General features: G+C 37.7%; 1 protein-coding gene across 1 annotated transcript in view; it reads right to left on the reverse strand.

Annotated features, from left to right (window-relative positions):
- Nucleotides 1-25,510, reverse strand: part of TMEM232 (transmembrane protein 232) — a gene marked incomplete at both ends in the record, with an annotated part of 238,249 nt that overhangs the window by 3,846 nt on the left and 208,893 nt on the right. The window contains one exon of the mRNA XM_084232951.1: nucleotides 1,669-1,762. Coding sequence (XP_084089077.1) covers nucleotides 1,669-1,762 — 94 coding nt within the window. The remainder of the gene's footprint in view (nucleotides 1-1,668; nucleotides 1,763-25,510) is intronic.

Consider the following 25,510-nt stretch of genomic DNA (forward strand, 5'->3'; position numbering starts at 1 on the left):
AGGGGCTGGAGGGTGGTGAGAGGATTCACCAGAGACAGTGCAGAACAGAACAGGCAGATCAACGGAAGTACACTGCTGAAGGGAGCAGCGGGTGAGACAGGAGTGGTCTGCTGTGCCATGCGGATTTCTCCCTGGCGGGCTGGGGGATCGAACTCGTACTGCAGAGGTTGCAGACAGCTTCATAGGTGTGTCTGAACCCTTTGGGCCACCACCAGGGAGGCCCCAACACTATACTTTTCATTCGTGATTCCACAGCATCATTCAGTTTCTAAACCTCAATATTTGTGACTATGGCTAAAGTGGCTTAAATATTAGCTTTGTGATAAACACATTTTCAGTGGGGTGAGATTATCCTTTATTTTTCTCAATAGAATATTAATTAAATGTAACATGAAAAAATTAATAATGCGGGTGGGCCTCCCTGGTGGCACAGTGTGTTGAGCAACGAGCTGTGAAGCTGTCCACAGCCTCTGCAGTGCCAGTTTGATCCCCACCAGCTGGCGAGAATCCCACATGGTGTGGCGGACCTCTCCTGTAGCGCCCACTGCTCCCCTAAACAGTGTGTTTCTGTTGTCTGCCTTTTCTGCTCCTCACTCTGTCTCTGGTGGATCCTTTCATCCTCCTGCGCCTCTGGCCTGTACCACAGCTCTTGAATAAAAATAAAAATCTTATATATATATATATATATATATATATATATATATATATAATTAATAATGGGGATAGAAACACCATCTGACAGATAATACTAAACTAATGGTGATAAAATTAATTTTAACACATTCTATGTATGCTATTGAATTTATACGCATTCAATAGCATATAGCATATTCTCTATTCAGATAATGGAGTACTTTTACTGCAAAAAAGAAATACTCGGAACAGTATTTGGTAAGAAATCATCAATATAGCTCAATGGATTAAATTGTCTTATGTGAAAAGCTTTGAATTTCTACTACTTGTTTAACTCATAGCAGAAAAAAGGGATTTAAGTCTTCCTAATATTTCAAAAGTTAAATGGTCACCAAAAATTAAGCCAAATTTCTTTAAACTGTAGTAGAGGTCAGTGTTTGGTGTTCAATAATAGATTTTTATCACAAGAAATCAGTACTACTCAGGAAATAGAATAAAGCTAATAATAGTATTTTACCTATGGCCACGGTGAAATTTTCTTAAAAAACAAACAAACAAACATTTATTTATTTATGCACACAAGAGCTAGGATACAGGCCAGAGGTGCAGGGGGTGAGGGGATTCACCCGAGACAGATTGAGGAACAGAACAGGCAGTTTCATCAAAGTACACTGCTGAGGGGAGCAGTGGGAGAGTCAGGCGAGGTCTGCTGCACCATGTGGGTTTCTCCCTGGCTGGCCAGGAATTGTACTCATGCTGCAGTGGCTGCAGATAGCTTCATAGGTTACATCTTAACCCTTGTGTCACCAGGTAGGCCCCCAAGGTGAAATTTTCTGCAACCCAATAAAGGTGCATATAAAGTAGGTATTGAGGTGGATATAAAGTACAGGGAGATATAATTAAGTTTGGCAATGTTCAACTGTAGCACTACTTTTAAGTTCTACATGTCAATGTTTTATTCTCAGAACTACCCATGCAAAGTTAAGGTGCCCTTACAGAAGAAAACTTTTGCTGTTTTAGAAAGTTAAGTCTTACATGATGGTTAATGACTCTTCTCAACTCTTCATTAGTCCTGGTGACGAAATCTGGATATGAACACAAGGGGAGTTCTGATAAAGAAGGATGTTCCCTGAAAAGGACACAAAAAAGAAAAGATTCAATATTAGGCATCGATATTCATCTTCTCAGGGGCATATAGATTCACAAGTCATAAAACATTATTAAGCATTTTGATTCTACATTTTTAACATAAAGTGCTTACTCTGTGTACATTATTATATATGTTTCTGTAAACTATCATTACATCTTATCAGATGAGAACAAGAAAATAAAAATAAGGCAATCTTCCAGGAAATAATACAGCTTGTCAGTGACCAATGAGAATTTTAGGAGGTAAATGGCTGAGGGAAGCCTGGAGCAGGTATACCCAAGGGGAAGATACAAGTGATCTCCTTACACAGCTTCATGACCCTGAAAGTCCTGGTGAAAGTCTAGACCTAAGAATTTGATCAAAAATACACAAAAATGCTGTGACTTCAATATTTCTCCACATCTTTGTGTTACTAAGGAGTTTGGAACTATGGAAGCCAGTTTAGCAACTGCTCAATAGAAATACTGGCAGTACAAAACTGGGATCTAAACTAGTAGAAATTTAGTGCTAAACTTTATTAAAGTTATGAAGAAATTATTGTTATTCCATAAACATGTTAAGCAATAAAGTGGTGGTAAAGAATAAGAGTCGAAGGGGAGAAAGTGGTTTTAAAAGGAAAAAAAAAAAAAAAAACCTCTTAGACAAGATCCGAAGAAAGACATAGCTGATGAAAATTTTCCTTACTCAAAAAGTTCTGATTAAGTTTTAAGACTATAAAGTCTAACATGTTAAAACAAAGCATTTACTCTTTTTCATGTCACATTTCAGTGAGCCTTACATTTTTGAAACCCTATTCTTCCCTCAAATCATCAGGTCCTCTTCTTTATGCTGCACTAAAATCATTCTCAAGAGTTTCCATTATTTCACATCTACTATCACTTCCTTAGTCAAAACCTCCATCTCTCCTGTACTAATGTTTCTCTGGAATCTTTGCATTCACCATGCTTTACCTTTTTTTTTTTTTTTTTTTGTATCTACACAGGAGCCAAAATTCCCTTTTTCAAAATACAATTGGATCATGTCAATCCCTCACTACAAACTGCTCAATAGTTTCCATTAACTTTAGAATTAAGATTACATCTGTTATGGAAGACTTGGGTAGAGTATGAATTTTGTTAAAGTAGCTTTGCCTGGTTTCTCCAGAATTATTTCTCACTATTTTTGGCCTAAATCTCTGCACCTGTGCTTTTTTGCAGTTGATATAACTTGCTCCATTCAACTATTGTTCATTTGCACATGATTTCAGCCCTTTCTCTAATATTCTCCTTGCCCCCTTATCTATGTAAGGCTGATAAATGTCTACTACTCCAGCACACAGTTCAAGCCCACTACCAGTGTTTCTTCATCATACCTACCTATGTGAGTTTTTTTCTTGATTACAAAAACAACATGACTATGGAGACATTTGTTTCCTTATCATTCTTTTCAGAGTCCAATTTAGTGCTATTGGTCATTTGGAGAATGCTTTTATGTTGGTGAAATATTGAGTAAATAATTAAAAAGTATGATATATTGATTCATTTATATTCCAGGTCAGCAATGACAGTGCAGCAAGAGGATGGCAATTCCAGGAGACAAGTTACAAAATGGAGCTAGTAGAAAAAATTCAAAGGAAAATAACATTGGTGTCAGGGGACAAGAAAAAGTATATGGAACTGGGCCTCCCCGGTAGTGCATGGGTGAGCACTGGGTTGCAAAGCTGCCTGCAGCCTCTGCAGCACCGGTTCGATCACCTGCCACTGGGTGAGGGTCCCACATGGTGCGCATGGCACGCAGACCTCTCCTGCCGCCCGCTGCTCCCCTCAGCAGTGTACTTCATCAGTCTGCCTGCTCTGCTCTCCTCTCTGGCTCTGGTGAATTCTCTCATCCTCCCACGCTTCTGACTGTACCCAGTGCTTGCATAAATAAATAAATAAATAAATCGTTAAAAAAATATATGGAGCCCTTTCCCAACCCATAAGATCCAGCAGAAGAGTAAGAAACTTCCCATTGCTTGTGAAATAAGGACTCTAACTATTCTATCAAAACATTAAAGGAAAATATAATTCTAGAATGTTGGGGAATTTGGGAACATCGGGGTTGCAACATGTGGCTTAACTATTCATGCAACAAAATTCGAACACTTCTGATATTCCAAGAATGGCACTAAATGCTATGAAAAGATAAAGAAGAAAGAATTCATAAATTATTGGAAGGTTAAAGGTATTCAAACATGTTGCAGTGACTCCTTCAATTATAACGAATACATAAAATATAAAAATTTTAGAAATCTTCAAAAATGGAAGATTAGATGGACATTCGTATGTATGCTATTTTTAGTTTTATCAGTGGAATTATTTTTTCAAGATTTATTCTTATTTATGCATTCAAGAACTGGGGTGCAGACCAGATGTGTGGAAGGGTGAGAGGATTCACCAGAAACAGAGTGGGGAGTGGAAAAGGCAGATCTACTGAAATACACTGCTGATGGGAGCAGCAGGTGAGACAGGACAGGTCTGTTGAGCCATGTGGATTAGCTCCCTGCTGGGGATTGAACTTACACTGCAGTGACTGGCAATACTTGACAACACTGAGACTTTAACCCCTGCACCACAAGGGAGGTCCCTCAGTGGAATATTTTATACTAGAAAATAAAAATGCATAGAAAAACTTAATAAAAGAGAATATGAAATGAGAGAGGCAAACATTCAATAATGTAAGCATTATTGCATTAAGGTTAGGCACATGAGGTCTGTACCCAGATCTTGAAGCAAATTTTTGTTGTGCCACTTAGTATTATTAAATCCTTTTATTCCTTGGTCTCTTAATTTGTAATATAAAAATAGTATTTCCTACATTGGTATGCTTTATAAACATTGTAAAGGGATAGAAAAAATGTTTGATGGAACAAACACTAAACAATTTCAGCTGTATTATCTTTATCACCAGCAGTATCAAAATTCAGAAGAAGAAGCCATGACTTTTAGCTGGAATTAACAAAGAAGAAAAACAGTAAGGAAAAAAAAAAGGAATGGAAGACAAAACAATTATGATAAGACTTACTTAGTAAGACATAGAATTTTATGTTTGGGATTAAATATGAAGTGGAGAAAATCTTGTTCAAGATGGTATATAATTCTCCTAAGGAAGCCATACAAATTATCACAAATTTGTAGGCTTAGGAGACAAACTCTTGCCATTTGTGGCAGTATGGATTTAGCTGGAGGGGATTAGTGTAAGGGAAATAAATCAGGAGAAGAACAAATACTGATGGTGTCACCATTTGTGGAATATAAAGGTACCAAACAAAAGATTGGATAAAGCAAACTGACATTAAACCCTAGAAAGCTGACTTATAAAGCTGAAGCTACAAGAAAGGGAGTAGGAAGACTGAAAACAAAAGGGAAATATAAGAAACTGATTTTTTTTCTCTTTTCTACTTTTGAGTGACAAAATCGTCTTTTAAAGTTCATTTTTGAGTACCATCTGGTACCCTTAAATGTATAGATTTATCTTTAGCTCTTCAATTGAAATATACTTTCATTGATAAATAGCACCATTTTCTGTTCTTTGTTGTTTTATTTTTCTTCCCAGAATCCCTCTTACTCTAATAGACTTCTATAACTATGCTTTCATTTTATTATCTTCTTGTTCTATTTTATTATTCTTTATCTTTATTCCACTTTCTAAGGAACTCTTCAACTTTATCTTCCAAACCTTCTGTTGAAATTTTAGCTTCCACTATTGTTTTTAAATCCCAAGAACTCTTCCCTATTCTAATACTATTTTTTATAACCTCCCCTTTTTCATGGATGAAAAATTTTCCATTTATTTCTCAGAAGGTAATTATTATAGATTTTTTAAATTCATGCCCTTCTATACAATTTTCATGTCTTCTGAGTTACTATCATATTTAATTTATTTGGATTCCTGTCTATTTTGTCTTTTTTCAAATATACAGTGAATCTTGTATATTTACTTATTTCAAACACATTATTTAGGTACAATTTAAAATAAACTGCACATGTTTGATGTATAATTTGTTATATATCATATATAAAGCGCATATATATACACACATGTATATGTGTGTGCTTATATATAAATCTTTATCTAATACCATCATTAAAATCAAGAGAATGATCAGTATCATTATTCCTCAAATTTCATTCTTTTCTTTTTCTCAATGTATGACAAAAATAGCAAAAAAAGTTGTTGGGGCTTGTGGAATAATGGTTCACAACATGGAATGATTTGGTAGTAGTTATATTTGCTATAAATTATTACTGTATAACAAATTACCCTAAAATTAGCAACTTAAACAAAAAAAAATCATCATATCTGTTTTTCTGTATGAGAAATTTGGGCATGGACTTTGGCTCATGGTCTCTCACAACATAGAAGTTCTAATGTTAGCAAAGGTTGCAACCAATTGAAATCTCAGCTGAAACATGACTATTGGCAAGCCAAAGTTCATGCTAGGTGTGGTCAGAAGCATCACTTTCTTATTACTCAAGCCTCTTCCTAGGGAAATATGGCAGTTGATTCCCTCACATTGAGTGAGAGAGAGAGAGAGTCCCCAAGGTAGATTCAACTGTCTTTTTATAAACTAATCTTAAAAGTATATAACTGTTCATGTTGATTTCTTAATATCTTTTGTATTTCTGTCACAGTTATTTTAATGTCTCTATTTTCTTATGAATTTATTTTTCCTCATGTCTGCCAAATTCTGTTATATGTGAATCACCAAGTCCATCCCATATACAAAGAGAAGGGATTGCACAAGGTTATGAATATCAAGAAGCTGGAACCACTGGAGGTCATCTGTGAGGTGCCTAGCAGAGAAATTAAGCCATTTTCTTGTGGAACCCCGGATACTAGTATACATTGGTCTTTTCTTATGTGCCATACAGATACATCAGACAATCTCCTGCCTAAGATGTGGTACTCTGGTCTCCAGGGAAAGGTGGAAAGGGGGGAAGTATAAGTGATAGAGACAAAAATTAGTAGCTTTATTTGTTCCATATAAATAAGTCACCTTCATTCAGGACATTCTGCAGTCTTTGAAGGCCTTTAAGTAGTAAAATAATATGATCAGAATTCTGTTTCAAAACTATTACTGTGACAGTTTTACAGATTGAACAAGAAATACTTAAAGATGTGTGACCATTTCAGGAGTTATTGAAACAGAATGGTGACAGTGATTGCCATAGCAACTACACAGATTTTGGGTGAGTAAAAGGGAAAATAAGAAAAGTGGTTTTTTTTCTCTTCTGCTTTTGAATGACAAGTTGTGGCTGGTTTAAAAATATGATAGTAAAGGATGTTAGGCATGAGACTGAACTACTGTAAATGACTAAACAGTAACATCCCAACAGTGCTTTATACCAGGGGTCGTCAAACACAATGTCTTGACATACTGACAAGTTTCCTTAATTCTGAGGTATATTATAAATAATCTGTTATTAATGATAATTAAGAATGAAATTCTGGTAATTATTCACACATTTAAAATGTGCAAAACTGGGCTTGCATTATCCCTAAAGCAATCACTCACTCTTGTCCTTTATAATATGTTCCATGCAGAAAATGAGGCCTAACCTAGAATCTATATTTATTATGTGTCAATCTTTAGCAATGTAGGAGTCATTGGAACTTTACTTCAGATTAAATTGAGGACCCACCAATATTCTTCAGATATAAATAGGAGAAAATAGGTGAAAATAAGAAACCTTCTCTCTATAACTCTTTGCTCCCAAAGTCTTCACCAACCAACAATACAGATATTGATTTTTTTTGAAGCACCTAGAGGACAACTTTTTTCTCTCTCTCTGTGTCACTGGTTAGAGACCTGGTCCAGGCAGAATGAACAGAAAAATAAAATTCCTTCACAGTTACATTAGTTAAAGCCTACCAGAGACTATGAATCATTATAAAACTATGGTTATAAGTGTGCCACCCAACTGGAGCTCTAAGTAGGGGTTTCTATGAGCATATAAATGTATAGATAGGGACACAAGAACAATTAGGAAACTATGTCTGTTGGCAAACATCAGTCCTATATAGAGCTGTCTTTAATCCATGGCAAGTAAAAGAAATCTTCCCCCCAAATCTCTAAATTCTTCAAAGGCAAGAAGGATATTGCATCACCACATTTATCCAGAAGAAAATAAACTTGAAAAAGTTATTGCTTCAGGAATCTGAAAGTGCAGTACTCAATAGGATGTAGCATAATATTTATATATAATGTTATATATTTATTATATTATATAGAAGTTAAAATTTATAAGAATAAAAGGAATAGGAATAAAAATCAGAGACAAAAATGAATTTGAGATGATAAAGGATGGTGTAAAATATAGTGCCATGGTAAAAGAATAGAGGTATCAGTTCTTAAAAGTAATATAACTGACATTATGAAAAATAAATCAGTAGCATGAATTACCAGTTCAAGAATATTTCCAAAGCTAAGAGGAAATATAAAGTGAATGGAATAAGTAAAAAGGTATTGAACTTAAGTACTGCCAATTAAAAAAAAAACACATGCACAAAATTTGGAATAGCAACACCATATTGCTTTTAATATTGTAACTTTATAGTAAAGTTTGAAGTTTGTCCCAGCTGTTTATCTTTGCCTTCACTATCACTGCTTTGGGTGATGTGTCTGTAAAGATGTCTTTGATGTGCAAATCACGTAGTGTTTTGCCTATATTTCCTTCTATATATTTTATGGTTTCAGGTCTTATGTCTAGATCTTTAATCCATTTTGAGTTGATTTTTGTGTATGGTGTGAGGTAGTGGTCAAGCTTCATTCTTTTGCATGTAGCGACCCAGTTTTCCCAGCACCATTTATTGAACAAACTTTCTTTGCTCCAATGCATATTCTTTGCTCCTTTGTCAAAGATTAGTTGACCATAAATCTGTGGGTTTATTTCTGGATTTTCTATTCGATTCCATTGGTCTGTATGTCTGGTCTTGTTCCAATACCATGCAGTTTTGATGATTATGGCTTTGTAGTATAGTTTGAGGTCTGGGAGTGTGATCATCAAATTAAAGAGCTTTTGCACAGCAAAAGAGACAATAACAAAAACAAAGAGAAACCCCACCGACTGGGAGAATATTTTTGCACCCAACACTAATGATAAAGGACTGATCACAAAAATCTGCAAAGAGCTGATGAGACTCAACAACAACAAAGAAAATAATCCAGTCAAAAAATGGGCAGAAGAGCTAAAAAGAAACTTCTCTGAAGAGGAAATGCAAATGGCCAACAGGCATATGAAAAAATGTTCAACATCACTTGTCATCAGGGAAATGCAAATCAAAACTACCTTGAGATACCATCTTACACCAGTGAGAATGGCACATATTAAAAAAACTAGCAACAACAAATGTTGGCGAGGGTGTGGAGAAAAAGGAACTCTTCTGCACTGTTGGTGGGAGTGCAAACTGGTCCAACCACTGTGGAAAGCTGTGTGGAGATTTCTGGACCTACTAAACATAGAGCTTCCATATGAGCCAGCAATTCCACTCCTAGGTATTTACCCAAAGGACACAGAAACATCAATTCCAAAGAGCACCTGCACCCCTATGTTTATAGCAGCACTGTTTACAATAGCTAATCTTTGGAAACAACCCAAATGCCCAAAAATAGATGACTGGATCAAGAAGATGTGGTACATATATACCATGGAATATTACTCAGCATTCAAAAAAGATAAACACATGCAATTTGCAGCAACATGGATGGCGCTGGAAGGGATCATGCTCAGCGAAATAAGCCAAAAAGAAAAAGAAAAATACCGGATGGTCTCACTCATAGCAGGAATCTAGAAAACTTAAATAAGGGACCAGGAAAATGAATATAAGAAAGTGAAAATCAAAATCAACAAAAAACTATGAACCAGAGACACTTTTAGGGGGGCGGGGGCGGGAGGGGAGGGATTGGGGTCAGAATGGGGGGGGCTGCAATTGTATGGGGAATATAACAATAAAATTTATAAAGAAAAAAAAAAGTTTGAAGTTTGTTTCTTTCCATTTTTCTTAAGGTTGCTTTTATAACTTGATGCCTTTTGTGCTTCCATATAATATCTTTTTGTTTGTTTGTTTGTTTTTCTTTGGGAAAAAATGCTATGTTTTGGTGGGGGTTGTGTAAATTTGTATATCCTTTCAAAGAAGATAGTCATTTTCATTAAATTAATTCTTCTCACCCATGAGCACAGGATATCCTTCCATCCATTTATTTCTTTATCTTACTCCTTTAATAACATCTTGTATTTCTCATTTTATAGGTCTTTTATGTTTTTGTTAGGTGGATTCCAAGGTTTTTAATTCTTTTTGAAGCAACTATAAATAGAGTTATTTTCTCTTGCTCAATGTACATTATTTTATATAATAATGCCATAGATATTTGTATGTTGATTTTGTAGACTGTCACTTTGATGTTTTCATTTATTATTTCTAATAACTTTTCGGTGGAATCTTTAGTATTTTTATATCTATCATATGATCTGCAAATAGTGATAGTGTAACTTTCTTTTCCTAATTGGTTTCCCATTATTTTCCATACTCTTCTGAAAGCTCTAGCCAACCTCTAATACTAAGAGAAATGATGACAATGGGCATCCTTTTCTTGTGCACAATCTTTTGTGGAAAGCTTTCAATTTTCCCTTTTGATTATTATATTGACAGTTAATCTGTGATATATGGCCTTTATAAGTGCAAGGTGGGTTCCTTCTATTTCTAACTTGTTTGGAGTTTTTTACATAAGTGAGATTTGAATATTATTAAATAATTTCTCTGGATCTATTGATATTATCATATGAGTTTTACCTTTACTTTTGTGTTGGCTTAACTTATATACATTAAACAATCCTTGTATCTCTGGGATGAATCCCACTTGATCATTTCTATAATCCTTGTGATATGCTGTTGTATTTTATTTGCTTGTACTTTGTTGAAATTTTTGCATTGATGTTTATCAAGGATATTGATTTATAATTTTTATACTGTTTTTACATGGTTTCAGTATTAAGGGTGGCATAAAATTTATAAAGAGATTCCATATTGTATTTAATAATACTTTGAGTGAGGTGAACATTAGTTCTTCTGTAAAAGTCAGTAAAATTCATTTGTAAAGTCATCTAATCCTGAGCTTTTGTTTTTCAGAAGATGTTTTATTGCTGTTTCAATTTCCATGTGTGTAATTGGTTTGTTCAGTTCATTGGTTTCTTTCTGGGCTAGTCTGGGTAGATTTTGTTGACCTATAAGTGAATCCAGTTCTTCAAGGTTATCCACTACATTGGCATGTAATTTTTCCCAGCAATCTCTTACAATATTTTGTATTTCTAGTCTGTAGAAATTATTTTCTCTTTCATTTATGACTGTTTATTAATTTTTCCTTTTTTGGTTACCTTAGGAATTTATATATTTTTATTTTTTCAAAGAACCCTTTCTAGGTTTCTATGTCTTTGTTTTTGTTTTTTTTCAAGATTTATTTTTTTATTTATTTTATACAAGAATCAGGGTACAGGCCAGATGCATGGGAGGGTGAGAGGATTCACCAGAGACAGAGTGGGGAACAGAAAAGGCAGACTGATGAAATACACTGCTGAGGGGAGCAGCAGACGCCACAGGAAAGGTCGGCTGTGCCATGTGGGACCCTCGCCGGCCGGCAGGGGTCTAACCAGTGCTGCAGAGGCTGTGGACAGATTCACAGCGCTGTGCTCAACAGCCTGTGCCACCAAGGGAGGTCCAGCCTACCCTTATTGTTAGCTTTTGATAACTCTATTACTATGTATCTTGGTGTATGTCTATCTGGTATTCTTTCCCTTGGAACTCTTTGGGTCTTTTGGATCACAAATCACATTTCCCAGAGTAAGATTGACTTCAGAGACTATTTTTTAAATGGGGTTTTACATATTCATTTGTATCTGTACTGACAAGATTCATTTGCAATAATATCAGTTTTCTACAACTCATACAGTTGTAAAGTGAGTCAAAGATAGTGACAGACAGATTCTATAGCAATCAGATGACTAACTAAAATGTCTATTAGGTGATATGCAATATTCCATTGAAAGAATCTCTTTGCCCACTTAAATAGGTTTTTCTTTTCTTTCTTTTTTTTTTTAAAGATTTATTTATTTATTTATACAAGCACTGGGTACAGTCAGAAGCACGGGAGGGTGAGATATTTCACCAGAGCCAGAGCGGGGAACAGAACAAGGCAGACCGACGAAGTACACTGCTGAGGGGAGCAGCGGGCGGCAGGAGAGGTCTGCGTGCCATGAGGGACCCTCTCCTGGTGGCCGGGGATGGAACTGGCGCTTCAGATGTGGTGGGCAGCTTCGCAACCCAGCGCTCAAGCACTGCGCCACAGGGGAGGCCCTTAAATAGGTTTCTTTATGACTTTCTTTCATCTCCTTCTGGGATCCCCATGATACAGATGCTATTTCTCTTTAAGTGTAAGGCCCTTAATTGTATTTTTAAGTCAGTTATAGTGCCCCTTAAATCCATTTCTTTTTTTTTCTGAAAGTACCCGACACATATGTTCACATCTTTATTCTGTTTTTATTTTAGATCCTATTTTTTAAGTTTCATCAGCATTTTCAGGACTGTAGCCCTGAACTACCCAATCATGCTTTACAACTCCACTGAGGAAGTACTCCTTTGAAGTTTTTTTCTGTTCTGGCATTGATAATGTGTTCTCCTGCCTTCTTATTTTCAATTTCGTATGAGTTTTTTAGGGATCATTTTCAACTGTTATGTATTTGTTGGAGTAGTCATGAGACTAGTACTGCTAAGGAATAGTAGATTTAAAGGAAGCCTGGGGCCAGTGACATAAAAGAATCACCTCCAATATACTCAGGAATTTGAAAGTCCTGTTACAAGTAATGTGTTTGTAGGATGTGGCAAATATTTTAGATATTCAGCCTGGAATAGAGAATGGCAAGTTTTTTTGATGTCTCAAGATGGGGTTTGTGGGAGGGGGGAGGCAAGTATTTCTTATGTTTCAATCTGGACTTTTTTGGTAGTCTCTTCTATAAGGAACTGTTTAAGATTTAAGTATTCCAAGGTTTTAAGCCTCAGTTCAATCAGTAGGCTTCACTTGGTGCCCTCATCTCTGGAGCTCTCCCACAATGTTGTTCCACCCCCCAGATTCAGCACAATACCAGATCATGGGTCTTAGGATTCTCAATGCTGGTATGTGCCCAAGTCAATAGTTATTGGGGCTCTGAACCACAGCTACTCCTTCCTCTTTTGGGTTGCATTGCCCTGTTATTACTTTATTTTTTTTTTTTTTTTGAGAACAGCAGCATTTAATGAGACTTGCTGCAATTTTGCTTTTATTTATATTTTATGTGCTGGTCGGGACAAAAATCAACAGGCTGTGGTGCCAGTTTCTCTCCTCCAGGTATCTAGGCCCAACCATCAGATGTCATGTATCTTTGAAGAGCTCTGCCTCTAACAGGCAGCTAAAATTAATCCCACAATTAAGATTTTTAAACCATCAAAATTCAAAAGATTGATTTTAAATGTCTGATTAACTTTCAACTTCTTCTTTTTTTTATGTCCCATTCTGACCCCAATCCCTCCCCTCCCGGCTGCCACCCCCCAAAAAGTGTCTCTGGTTCATAGTTTTTTGTTGATTTTGATTTTCACTTTCTTATAGTTATTCATTTTCATGTTCCCTTATTTAAGTTTTCTAGATTCCTTCTATGAGTGAGAACATCCGGTATTTTTCTTTTTCTTTCTGGCTTATTTTGCTGAGCATGATCCCTTCCAGCGCCATCCATGTTGCTGCAAATTGCATGTGTTTATCTTTTTTGAATGCTGAGTAATATTCCATGGTATATATGTACCACTTCTTCTTGATCCAGTCATCTATTTTTGGGCATTTGGGTTGTTTCCAAAGCTTAGCTATTGTAAATAGTGCTGCTATAAACATAGGGGTGCAGGTGTTCTTTGGAATTGATGTTTCTGTGTCCTTTGGGTAAATACCTAGGAGTGGAATTGGTGGATCATATAGAAGCTTTATGTTTAGTAGGTCCATAAATCTCCACACAGCTCTCCATAGTGGTTGGAGCAGTTTGCACTCCCACCAACAGTGTAAAAGAGTTCCTTTTTCTCCACACCCTCGCCAACATTTGTTGTTGCTAGTTTTTTTAATATGTGCCATTCTCACTGGTGTAAGATGGTATCTCATGGTAGTTTTGATTTGCATTTCCCTGATTACAAGTGATGTTGAACATTTTTTCATATGCCTGTTGGCCATTTGCATTTCCTCTTCAGAGAAGTTTCTTTTTAGCTCTTCTGCCCATTTTTTGACTGGGTTATTTTCTTTGTTGTTGCTGAGTCTCACCAGCTCTTTGCAGATTTTTGTGATCAGTCCTTTATCATTAGTGTTGTGTGCAAAAATGTTCTCCCAGATGGTGGGGTTTCTCTTTGTTTTTGTTATTGTCTCTTTTGCTGTGCAGAAGCTCTTTAATTTGATGTAGTCCCAGCTGTTTATCTTTGCATTCACTATCACTGCTTTGGGTGATGTGTCTGTAAAGATGTCTTTGATGTGCAAATCACATAGTGTTTTGCATATATTTCCTTCTACGTATTTTATGGTTTCAGGTCTTATGTCTAGTTCTTTAATCCATTTTGAGTTGATTTTTGTGTATGGTGTGAGGTAGTGGTCAAGTTTCATTCTTTTGCATGTAGCAACCCAGTTTTCCCAGCACCATTTATTGAACAAACTTTCTTTGCTCCAATGCATAGTCTTTGCTCCTTTGTCAAAGATTAGTTGACCATAAATCTGTGGGTTTATTTCTGGATTTTCTATTCGATTCCATTGGTCTGTGTGTCTGTTCTTGTTCCAATACCATGCAGTTTTGTTGATTATGGCTTTGTAGTATAGTTTGAAGTCTCGGAGTGTGATGCCTCCATTTCCTTCTTTTTTTTTCAGTAGAGCTTTGGATATTCAGCGTTTTTGGTGATTCCATATCAATTTCATCAATAATTATTCTATTTCTTTGAAGAATGACATTGAAATTTTGATTGGAATAGCATTGAATCTGTATATTGCTTTTGGTAGGATGGCCATTTTAATAATGTTTATTCTTCCAATCCATGAGCAGGGGATGTCTTTCCATTTCTTTGTGTCTTCTTCTATTTCTTTTAACAGTGTTTTATAGTTTTCTTTGTATAGGTCCTTTACCTCTTTTGTTAGATTTATTCCCAAATATTTGATTTTTTTTGTTTCGATAATAAAAGGGATGGTTTTTTGATTTCCTCTTCTTCAGATTTATTGTTTGTGTATAGGAAGGCTACTGACTTTTGCGTATTGATTTTGTATCCTGCCACTTTACTGAATTGATTGATGAGTTGAATTAGTTTTTCTCTGGAGTTTTTTGGGTTCTCTATGTATATTATCCTATCATCTGCAAATAGTGATAGTTTGACTTCTTCTTTTCCTATTTGGATTCCTTGTATGTCTTTCTCTTGTCTTATTGCATTGGCTAGGACTTCCAGTATTATATTGAAAAGCAGTGGTGAGAGTGGACATCCTTGTCTTGTTCCAGATCTTAATGGAATTGCTTTCAGCTTTTCACCATTGAGAATGATAACTGGCTGTTGGCTTGTCATAGATGGCCTTTATGATGTTGAGGTATGTTCCTTGTATCCCAAGAATTTCAAGGGCTTTTATCGTGAATGGGTGTTGCACTTTGTCGAAAGCTTTCTCAGCATCTATTGATATTATCATATGGTTTTTATATTTCTTTTTGTTGATGTGTTGGATAACGTTGATTGATTTTCGGATGTTAAACCATCCTTGTGTCCCTGGAATGAATCCTACTTGGTCGTGGTGAATTATCTTATGGATACATAGTTGGATTCTGATAGCTAAAATTTTATTGAGGATTTTTGCATCAGTGTTCATTAGGGAGATTGGCCTATAATTTTCCTTTTTTTGTGTTGTCCTTGTTTGGTTTTGGTATTAGTGTAATGTTGGCTTCATAGAACGTGTTTGGTATTGCCCCTTCCTTCTCAATTTTTTGGAAGAGTTTGTGAAGGATAGGCACTAATTCGTCTCTGAATGTTTGGTAGAATTCATTTGTAAATCCATCAGGTCCTGGGATTTTGTTTTTGGGAAGGTTATTGATTACCATTTCAATTTCGCTGCTTGTAATTGGTCTGTTTAGGTGTTCTATTTCTTCTTTATCTAGCTTTGGGTGATTGTAGAGTTGTAGGAATTTGTCCATCTCCTCTAGATTGTTGAACTTATTTCCATAAAACTGTTCATAGTAGTTACTGATTATTCTTTTGATTTCTGCTGTGTCCGTTGTGATTTCTCCTCTTTCATTTATGATCCTTTTTATTTGTGCTTTCTCCCTTTTTTCCTTTGTGAGCCTGGCTAGGGGTTTGTCTATTTTATTTAATTTTTCAAAGAACCAGCTCTTGGTTTCGTTGCTCTTTTGGATTGTTTTTTTAGTTTCAATTTCATTTATTTCTGCTTTGGTTTTTATTATTTCTTTTCTTCTACTGGTTTTGGGGTTTTTTTGTTGTTCTTTTTCTAGATCTTTGAGCTTCATTATTAGGTTGTTTCTTTGAGTTCTTTCTTGTTTTTTGATGTGAGCTTCTATTGCTATATATTTTCCTCTTATTACTGCTTTTGCTGCATCCCATACATTTTGGATATTGGTTTCCTCCTTGTCATTCAATTCAAAGAATTTTTAATTTCTTCTTTGATCTCCTCATTAGTCCAGTGGTCTTCCAGTAGTGTGGTTTTTAATCTCCATGAGGTAGGATAGTTCCTTGCCTTCTTTTTATGGTTTATTTCTAGTTTAATGCCTTCATGGTCAGAAAAGATGGTTGATATGATTTCAATCTTGGTGTATCTGTTGATGTTTGTCTTGTGCCCCAGTATGTGATCAATCCTGGAGAATGATCCATGTGCGCTCGAGAAAAATGTGTACTGAGATTTTTTTGGGTTTAGTGATCTATAGATGTCTGTTAAGCCCAAATGCTCTAGGTCCCTATTTAGAGCTTTAGTTTCTTTACTTATTTTTTGTCTTGTTGATCTATCCATTGTTGATAGTGGTGTGTTGAAGTCTCCCACTACGTATGTGTTTTCTCTGATATCTGTTTTCAGAGAGGACAACAGTTGTATGATATATTTTGGTGCTCTTTCGTTTGGTGAGTATATGTTAATGAGTGTTATTTCTTCTTGAAGTATTGTTCCCTTGATCATAATGTAGTGACCATTGGGGTCTCTTTTTATTATTTTGAGTTTGAAGTCTGTTTTATCTGATATAAGTATAGCTGTTCCTGCTTTCTTTTTTGGTCCATTTGCTTGTAGGATTGTTTTCCATCCTTTAACTTTGAGCCTATTTTTATCTTTTGTAGCTAAATATGTTTCCTGGAGACAGCAAAAGGTTGGGTTTTGTTTCTTAATCCAGGCTGCAACTCTGTGTCTTTTTATCGAAGAGTTTAGTCCATTTACATTTAGAGTTAATATTGATATGTTAGCATCTGTATTTGCCATTGTGTTTGTCTTTCCTTTGATTTTATTTATTTATTCTTTTAATAACTTTTTTTTTTTTTTTGGTCTTCTTTCGTTGTTATTCGTCCCTCTGAGGTTCTCGCTTAAGGATTCCTTGTAGTATTTTTTGGAGTGGGGGTTTAGTCGTAATGAAATTCCGGAGTTTCTCTTTGTCTGGGAAGGTCCTTATTCTTTCTTCATAGAGGAAGGAGAGCTTTACGGGATAGAGTATTCTTGGTTGGCATCTGTTTTCTTGGAGTCTGTTGACTATGTCCCTCCACTCTCTCCTTGCCCGTAGTGTTTCTTCAGAGAAGTCTGATGTCAGCCTGATTGGTTTTCCTTTGAATGTTATCTGTTTCTTCCCTCTTGTCAGCTTCATTATTTTTTCCTTGTCCTGGATTCTTGGGAGCTTTACTATTATGTGTCTTGCTGTGTTTTTCATTTCGTCATGGAAGTTTGGTGTTCTTCTTGCTTCTTGTATATCAATTTTCAGCTCCTTCTTTGCATTTTGGAAGTTCTCTTCAATTATCTCCTGGAATATTTTCTCTATTCCTACATCTCTCTCCTGTCCTTCTGGAATTCCTATAACTCTTATATTTCCATTCCTCATGGAGTCAGATAGTTCCCGAAGTCTTTCTTCGGTCTTTTTCCTTTGTACTTCTCTTTCCTTTTCTGTTTTGGTTCTTTTTATTTCTGTGTCTTCAAGAGTACTTATTCGTTCTTCCATTTCATCTATTCTGCTTTTCTTGCTTTTGCCAGAGTTCTTTAGTTCCTCCATTAATTATTTGATCTCCTGAATTTCTTTTACTTCCCTCTTTAGGGACTCAATTTCATTCTTCTGACCATTGTTTTCCCTCTTTAGTGACTCAATTTCCTTCTTCTGATCATTGTTTTCCTTTATGACTTCTGTCACTTTTTTAATCATGGCAATTTTAAATTCTCTTTCTGGAAGGCTCAGAAGTTCTTCCAAGTTACTGTTGTTGCAATCTGGAGGGTGGTTTTCTTTTTGTGGTGTGCTTCTTTCCTGAGGGGTTGTTAGGTTGCGTGTGGTTCTTCTATTCCCTACTGTCTGTTTTCTAATTTGTCATATACATTGGGACACTGTGTTGCTCGGACTGGCCGGCATCTTGGTGAACTTCTCTGCTCCCCTCTGGCTACTCCAGGAACCATCTCTGGCTTCTGGGGGAGCTTTCTGCTGGTTTTAGGCAGTCTTTACTGAAAAAATGTCCCTGTTCTAAAATGGCGAAGCCGGACGCAGTCCCTGCGCATCCGGTCTCAGGCACACTCTTCTGCGTGCCCGGTCTGCCCCGGACGTGGGTGACCGCTCCCTCTGTGGGCTCAGATTGCTGGTCGGAAGGGGCCTGGCGTTGGCTAACTTCCTAGCTCGCCACTGGGTCCTCCAGAAGCCTTCTGCCCTTTTCAAGAAGTCTTTTCTTAAGAAATTTCCCTGTTGGGCCTCCCAGGTGGCGCAGCGGTTGAGAGCTAGGTTGCGAAGCTGCCTGTAGCCTCTGCAGTGCTGGTTCGATTCCCCGCTGCTCCCGGGCCACTGGAGGAGTGTCCCACACATGGTGCGCAGACCTCTGCCACCCACTGCTCCCCTCAGCAGTGTACTTCGGTCCTTCTGCCTGCTCTGCTCTCTGCTCTGGCTCTGGTGAATTCTCTCACCCTCCTGTGCTTCTGACTGTACCCAGTGCTTGTATAAATAAATTAATTAATTAAAAAAAAAAAAAGAAATTTCCCTGTTCTATCGGGTGTTAGTGACTTTTTTCTGGTCGCTAGGTGGCGCCAGAGATCTCTCCTATTGTCCTTGGGGGGCTGTTTTTCAAACCCCCCACCCCTGTGGGACAGGGAACAGAGCGAGAATGGTAGGGTAAACCTCAACGGCTTTGGGGTGCTGTGTCTGCCTTGTGCCCCACAGTCGTGGAGAGCCCATGCCCCGAATTTCGTGCCCCGGGTCTCAGTTCCAAAGCCCTCAGGTCCAGTACACGGGTTGTAGCCCAGTTCAGTGGCGCGGGAACAGCACCTTTTCCACCCCGCTCCTGTGCCTGGTCACCTGGTTCCTGCTTACTCAGTGAGGGACTTTCACCTCAGTGAGGGCCTCCGCGCATCTCCCCGCAAGCCTAGGTCGCAGGCTAGGGGACCTGGGCAGCCGTGATCCCGATCCACGTTTGCTTTTCAAGTGCGCTAAGTGCACTCCTTTTCCGCGCAAGCTTACCAGCAGCCCGGGCTGTGTGCAGTTCTCCTCCAGAGTCTCTTTGTTCTCTAATGGCGGCGCTGGGAGCCGTTTGCTCACCACCGCGGCGAATCCTGCAGGGTTCTCCACAGCTCCCGTTCACGGGGTGTGGTGGCTGAAATAGTTCCTTTCCACTCACAGTCCCGCTTGCTGCGTAGTTTGTTCTTGTTGGTCATTTTAGTTTGGTTTTTTCCTCCTCTCTGCTGGTCGGAGAGTGCCGACTCTGTGCGCGGGGGAGGGGAGCAGGGTTCTGCGCTTTCCTCCCTTCTAGTCCTCTTTTATGGCCACTTTCTTCTTCGGGTAGTTTGCTGGAGTCGTCTGTTTATCTTCCGTGTTCCAGTTCTCACTGGGACCTGCCACTTTTCCTCCCTATTAACTTTTGTTTTTTTTTTTTGTTTGTTTGTTTTTTAATTTTTTGTTTTATTTATTTATTTATTTGTTTGTTTGTTTTGTTTATACATGCACTGGGTACAGTCAGAAGCACGGGAGGGTGAGAGAATTCACCAGAGCCAGAGCGGGGAGCAGAGCAGGCAGAAGGACCGAAGTACACTGCTGAGGGGAGCAGCGGGTGGCAGGAGAGGTCTGTGCGCCATGTGGGACCCTCCTCCGTTGGCCAGGGAGCAGCCGGGGATTGAACCAGCGCCGCAGAGGCCGCGGGCAGCTTCGCAACCCAGCGCTCAACCGCTGCGCCACGGGGGAGGCCCCCTATTAACTTTTTTTAATGGGAGATCTTACTCGCAGTGTCTCCTCGCTGCCATGTTGCTCCGCCCCTCCCTGTTATTACTTTAAATGAAGTTAACTTGGAATTATCCTCCCCTTTCAGTTGATGTTCCTACTATGTATGCTGATAATCAGGCTTTTTCCTCAGGAATCCAGCTAATGTTTTCACGCTGCTGCCATCTTGCCAGACTTGTCCCTAAGAATGTCTTATAGGCTCCCTCTTAAAAGAGTGGGGAAAGGGTCACTGAAGTATGAGATACAAAATATATTTTTAATTGTCTTTGAATTTTTGACATAGAGTTTTTTGAAATGCAAATGTAATCATGAAAAAATATTATAAATGTAATATAGGATTTCCTATTCACTAGAGTAAGTCAAAATAAAAAAAAGAGTTCAAAATAGAATAAATATACACAGTAAAAACAAGGAACATGAGAAAGCATAGCATTTGAACAAAAAAAGAAGTCAAGTTCATGTAAATTATAACAATAGAATGAAATGCCATTAATTCCAAAAAGCCAAAGAAAAATTAAACTAAATGTAGTTTACAGGAGACTATTATAACAAAATTATATTCAACGTAAAAGAGAAAGAAATGAAAATTATTTTCAGGAAAATTCAAACATTGAAATACCAGGAGTTATAACAATGTTTTCAAAGTGGAATTTAAGGGGAAAAATTATTACAAGTTCAAAGAAAGTAATTTTATATTGACAAATTTTATATTTGAAAATTGATGCATTCTCCACCAACTATTTCAATATGCACTTAAGATAATTAGATGATGACAGATTTAACAGCAATTTCCTCAGGGAGATGTGAGCATAAATAATTTGTGCTTTTGACTTAGATACTGTTATGTATTCATGCACACAAAAATTTAAAAATGGGCCTCCCCAGTGGCGCAGCGGTTGAGCGCTGGACTGCAAAGCTGCCCGCAGCCTCTGTAGCGCCATTTCGATCCCCGGCCGCCGGTGAGGGTCCCACATGGGCCACAGACCTCTCCTGCCACACCCAATGCTCCCCTCAGCAGTGTACTTTGGTCCTTCTTGCCTGTTCTGCTCCTCGCTCTGGCTCTAGTGAATTCTCTCACCCTCCCGTGCTTCTGACTGTACCCAGTTCTTGAATAAATAAATAATTAAATATTTTTAAAAATTTTTAAAAAAGTAAAATAAATCATAAAAATAAAATAATTTACTAAATTTTAAAAAATGCAACTGGTGTTCCCAAACCAATAACAAATCCTAGACATGTGACTGCAGACTTAACATTACCAGATAGGGAGGGAGAAAGCAAAGTAGTGAGGGCTTGCAGTGGACTATGATGGAGGACCTTGTGTGCCTTGGTAATGAGTATGGTGCAGTAACGCGCATGTGAAGGGGGCAACCTTCAAGTCATGTACAGTGTTGTAAACTAATGTTACTTCAGTAAAAAGGAGATAAGCAAAAAAATAATAAAACATCATTGAGATTTATTTAAAATTTGAAGAGGAAATTAGAACTGGATTTTAATCTTTAAATGTGAAATGAAATGATTATCTGTTCTTAACATGTCCATGATATCCATGTCATTTAGTATGTCTACTCCCCTTTAAAAATTGCTCATTTTCTGACATGTTTTGTTTCTCTAATTCTCCTCTTCCATTTGTCATGTACCTGCTCTGAATTTTCTTCCTTTTAAACTGTAGAGATTGCTGCAAAATTTTCTCTACTGTTACTTTCTTTGTTGTAGTTATATGGACTTAATAATTTCCTTTCCCAAGTACAGTAGACCCTAGTTCTACTTCACTTGGTATTCTATCTGAACATCTGAACATCTTAGTGAAGCCAGAAACTGGGTGCATCTATAACTGAAGTACTTTTTTTTTTTTATTTTTCATTAATTATATTGATATCTGTAGAGCACCTACTATTGCCCAACTCTATGGGATTCTGTGTATACTAAGCATATTCTTGCCTTCAAAAGGCTATGAATTTGTCCTTTTGTTACTCCTTATTTTTTTTAAAGATTTATTTATCCATGCCTACAAGAGCTGGAGAACAGGCCAGAGGTGCATGTGTGTGTGTGTGAGGTGGGGGGGCAGGGAGGTTGAGAGGATTCACCAGAGACAGAGGGGGGAACAAAACAGGTGGATTGACTGAAATACACTGCTGAGAGGAACAGTCGGCGAGTCAGGAGAGGTCTGTCGCACCATGCGGGTAGCTCCCTGGCTGGGGATCCTACTTGTGCTGTGGATAGCTACATAGGTTGCATCTCAACATCTTGCACCACCAGGGAGGGCCTGTTACTCCTTTATATTTTGGTCAATCTCTGAGCTACTTAGACTCAGCATCTGGCATGTGCCATTTAGTTTTTTATTTAGTTAGCTTGCTTGTTTATTCTTCTCTCCCCCACCTTGATTATATTTATTTATTTATAAAGATTTAAAGATTTATTTATTTATTTATTTATACACGCACTGGGTACAGTCAGAAGCGTGGGAGGGTGAGAGAATTCACCAGAGCCAGAGCGGGGAGCAGAGCAGGCAGAAGGACCAAAGTACACTGCTGAGGGGAGCAGCGGGCGGCAGGAGAAGTCTGTGCGCCATGTGGGACCCTCGCTGGCAGCCGGGGATCAAATTGGTGCTGCAGAGGCTGGGGGCAGCTTCGCAGCCCAGTGCTCAACTGCTGCACCAATGGGGAGGCCCCCATCTTCATTTAAATTAAAATATGTGTCTAAAGATGTTTTCAGTTTCTGCATGGTCTTCATTCTCTTCTCTACTCTCATTTAGGTATCATATCTCTCACCTGCACTTGTTTTCTTTTTTTTTACAATCATTGTTCATTTTTAAACAATATTTGCATCCCCCCCCCTCAGGTGAGTCCCCATAGAGTTTCCTTCACCAATGCACCCTTGCACCAACATCTCAGTCCCCTGTGCTCCTCCCTCCCCCCTTCTGATCCCTGCCCTGCCTCCTCTCCTGCAGGATGTCTCTGGTTTATAATTGTCCATTTTTGCTTTGTTTTGTTTTGTACTGTTGTTATTATTTTTTACACTGATGTCTTAATTGGTTCCCCTATAATCCTGCTATAAGTGAAACCCTCCTATATTTTTCTTTTTCCTTCTGGCTTATTTCACTGTGCATATTTCCTTCTAGCTCCATCCACATTGCTACACTTTCTTTTTTAAAGATTTGTTTATTTTTATACAAGAACTGGGGTACAGGCCAGATGTGTAGGAGGGTGAGAGGCTTCACTAGAGACAGAACAAGGAATAGAGCAGGCAGACTGACTGAAATGCACTGCTGAGGGGAGTAGCAGGGAAGATAGGAGTGGTATCCCGAGCCATGTGGCTATCTCCCTGGCAAGCGTGGATCAAACCCGCGCTGCAGAGGCTGCAGACAGATTCACAGTGCTGCACTCAACCGCCTGCGCCACCAGGGAGCCCCCTCTTACCTGCACTTTTGAAATAGCCTCCTAAACCATTTTATTACCACAAAATCTATCCATTTTTGGTTAATCTCATAACCTGTCAAATTTAATCTTGCTAAAACTTGGCAGAACTCTTGAATCCATACTCATTCTTCCAGGCTTAGCACAAATGTTGGTAAATTGTGAAAATGCTTATTGTATTAAGTCACTGATAATTCAGGATTTATCTGTTCCTGGAGTTTGCATTGCCCTACAATATGGTTCTTTCCTCAGTTACCTTAGCATCCTGTATCTTTCTGTCAAAGAGGCACTCAGCCTAAAATTCATATGTTTTTATTTGTGTATATATTATTCCATTGAAACTTAAAGTCTTTGAGAGCAAGGATACGTTCCCTTTTATTTAGAAAATCTTTTGATCAGTGTTTTTTTTAAGATTTATTTATTTTTATACAAGAACCGGGGTACAGGCTAGATGCGCAGGAGGGTGAGAGGCTTCACCAGTGACAGAGCAGGGAACAGAACAAGCTGACTGACAGAGCAGCAGGTGAGACAGGAGAGGTCTGCTGCGCCATGTGGGATTCTAGCCCACCGGCTGGGATTGAACCCACACTGCAGAGGCTAAGGACAGCTTTGCAGTGTGGGGCTCAACCACCTGTGCCGCCAGGAACGCCCTTTTTCTCAAGAGTTTAGCATTTTTGTCTGAAGTTAGATACACCCTGAAAATATCTTTCAGATGTTGCTCTTAGGAATAATTCCTGAGCCTGAGGCTTGTGGTGCATCAACACTATGGGGTTATGCCTCAACACTATGAAGCAAACCGCAGCTACCACAGCACAAGTTCCATCCCTGGCCAGGGAGGTGACCCACATGGAACAGGAGACCTCTCCAATCTCACCCGCTGCTCCCCTCGGCTGTGTATTTAAGTCAGTCTGCCTGTTCTGTTCCCTACTCTGTTTCTGGTGAATTTTCTTACCACCACCACTCCCGACCCCGCACCTCTCCCTTATACTCCAGTTCTTGTATGCATAAGTAAATCTTTTAAAAAGGAATAATTCCTGTTATCTTATGATGTATTTAAATAGCCTTAAAAATTTGATAGTGCCTCATAGCCTAAAAAAGACTTTTGCTTTGCAAAAGTCGCCATCTTCTATTTCACCTTATCTTTCACTTCTTCCTCATTCGGTACCTTAATTTTCTAGTCATTGCCTTCAATAAACTTTAATAATCCTCTGCTTCAGTGATTTCGTTTACATAGTTCTGTTCACATAGTTCTAAAAAAATCTTTCCATGTTCAAAAACTATTTCTTTCTTAAGCCATAACTTAAGTGACTCACTATTAATTAAACTTTTTCTAATTATTTTGAAGTTTTGTTTCCTTTCTTATAATTCGTATAGCCCTTTAATTTCTTGTATAATTTATTATTAATATTTAATTGTAGATATTTATGAAGAGCATTTATTGCATTAGTAATTTAAGAGTTCAATAATCTATTATATTTTCAAGAATGGAGATTTTCACTAAATACTAGAAATATTATTGAATTCAGCAATTTACTTATGGGATTCTTCAAATAAAGGTAAATAAATAGACTTTGAGGTGATTTTAAATAAATAGACTTTGAGATAGACTTTGAGGTGAAACTAAGTCTGGAAGAGTTTAACCGATCAACATGTCAAAATTATATTATTTGTCTATGATACAAGTACATTTGTTCCACCTAATGTTTTATTACTATTTATGATCTGAAGTGATTGCTCTATAATACATTCAAATAGCATTTTATTATATTTATTTTGAGTATATGTAATGTCCTGTGGCAAGATGGACAATTTTTATTCTATTACAACTATAA

This window comes from Talpa europaea (genome assembly GCF_964194135.1).
Source record: "Talpa europaea genome assembly, chromosome: 5".
NCBI lineage: Eukaryota > Metazoa > Chordata > Mammalia > Eulipotyphla > Talpidae > Talpa > Talpa europaea.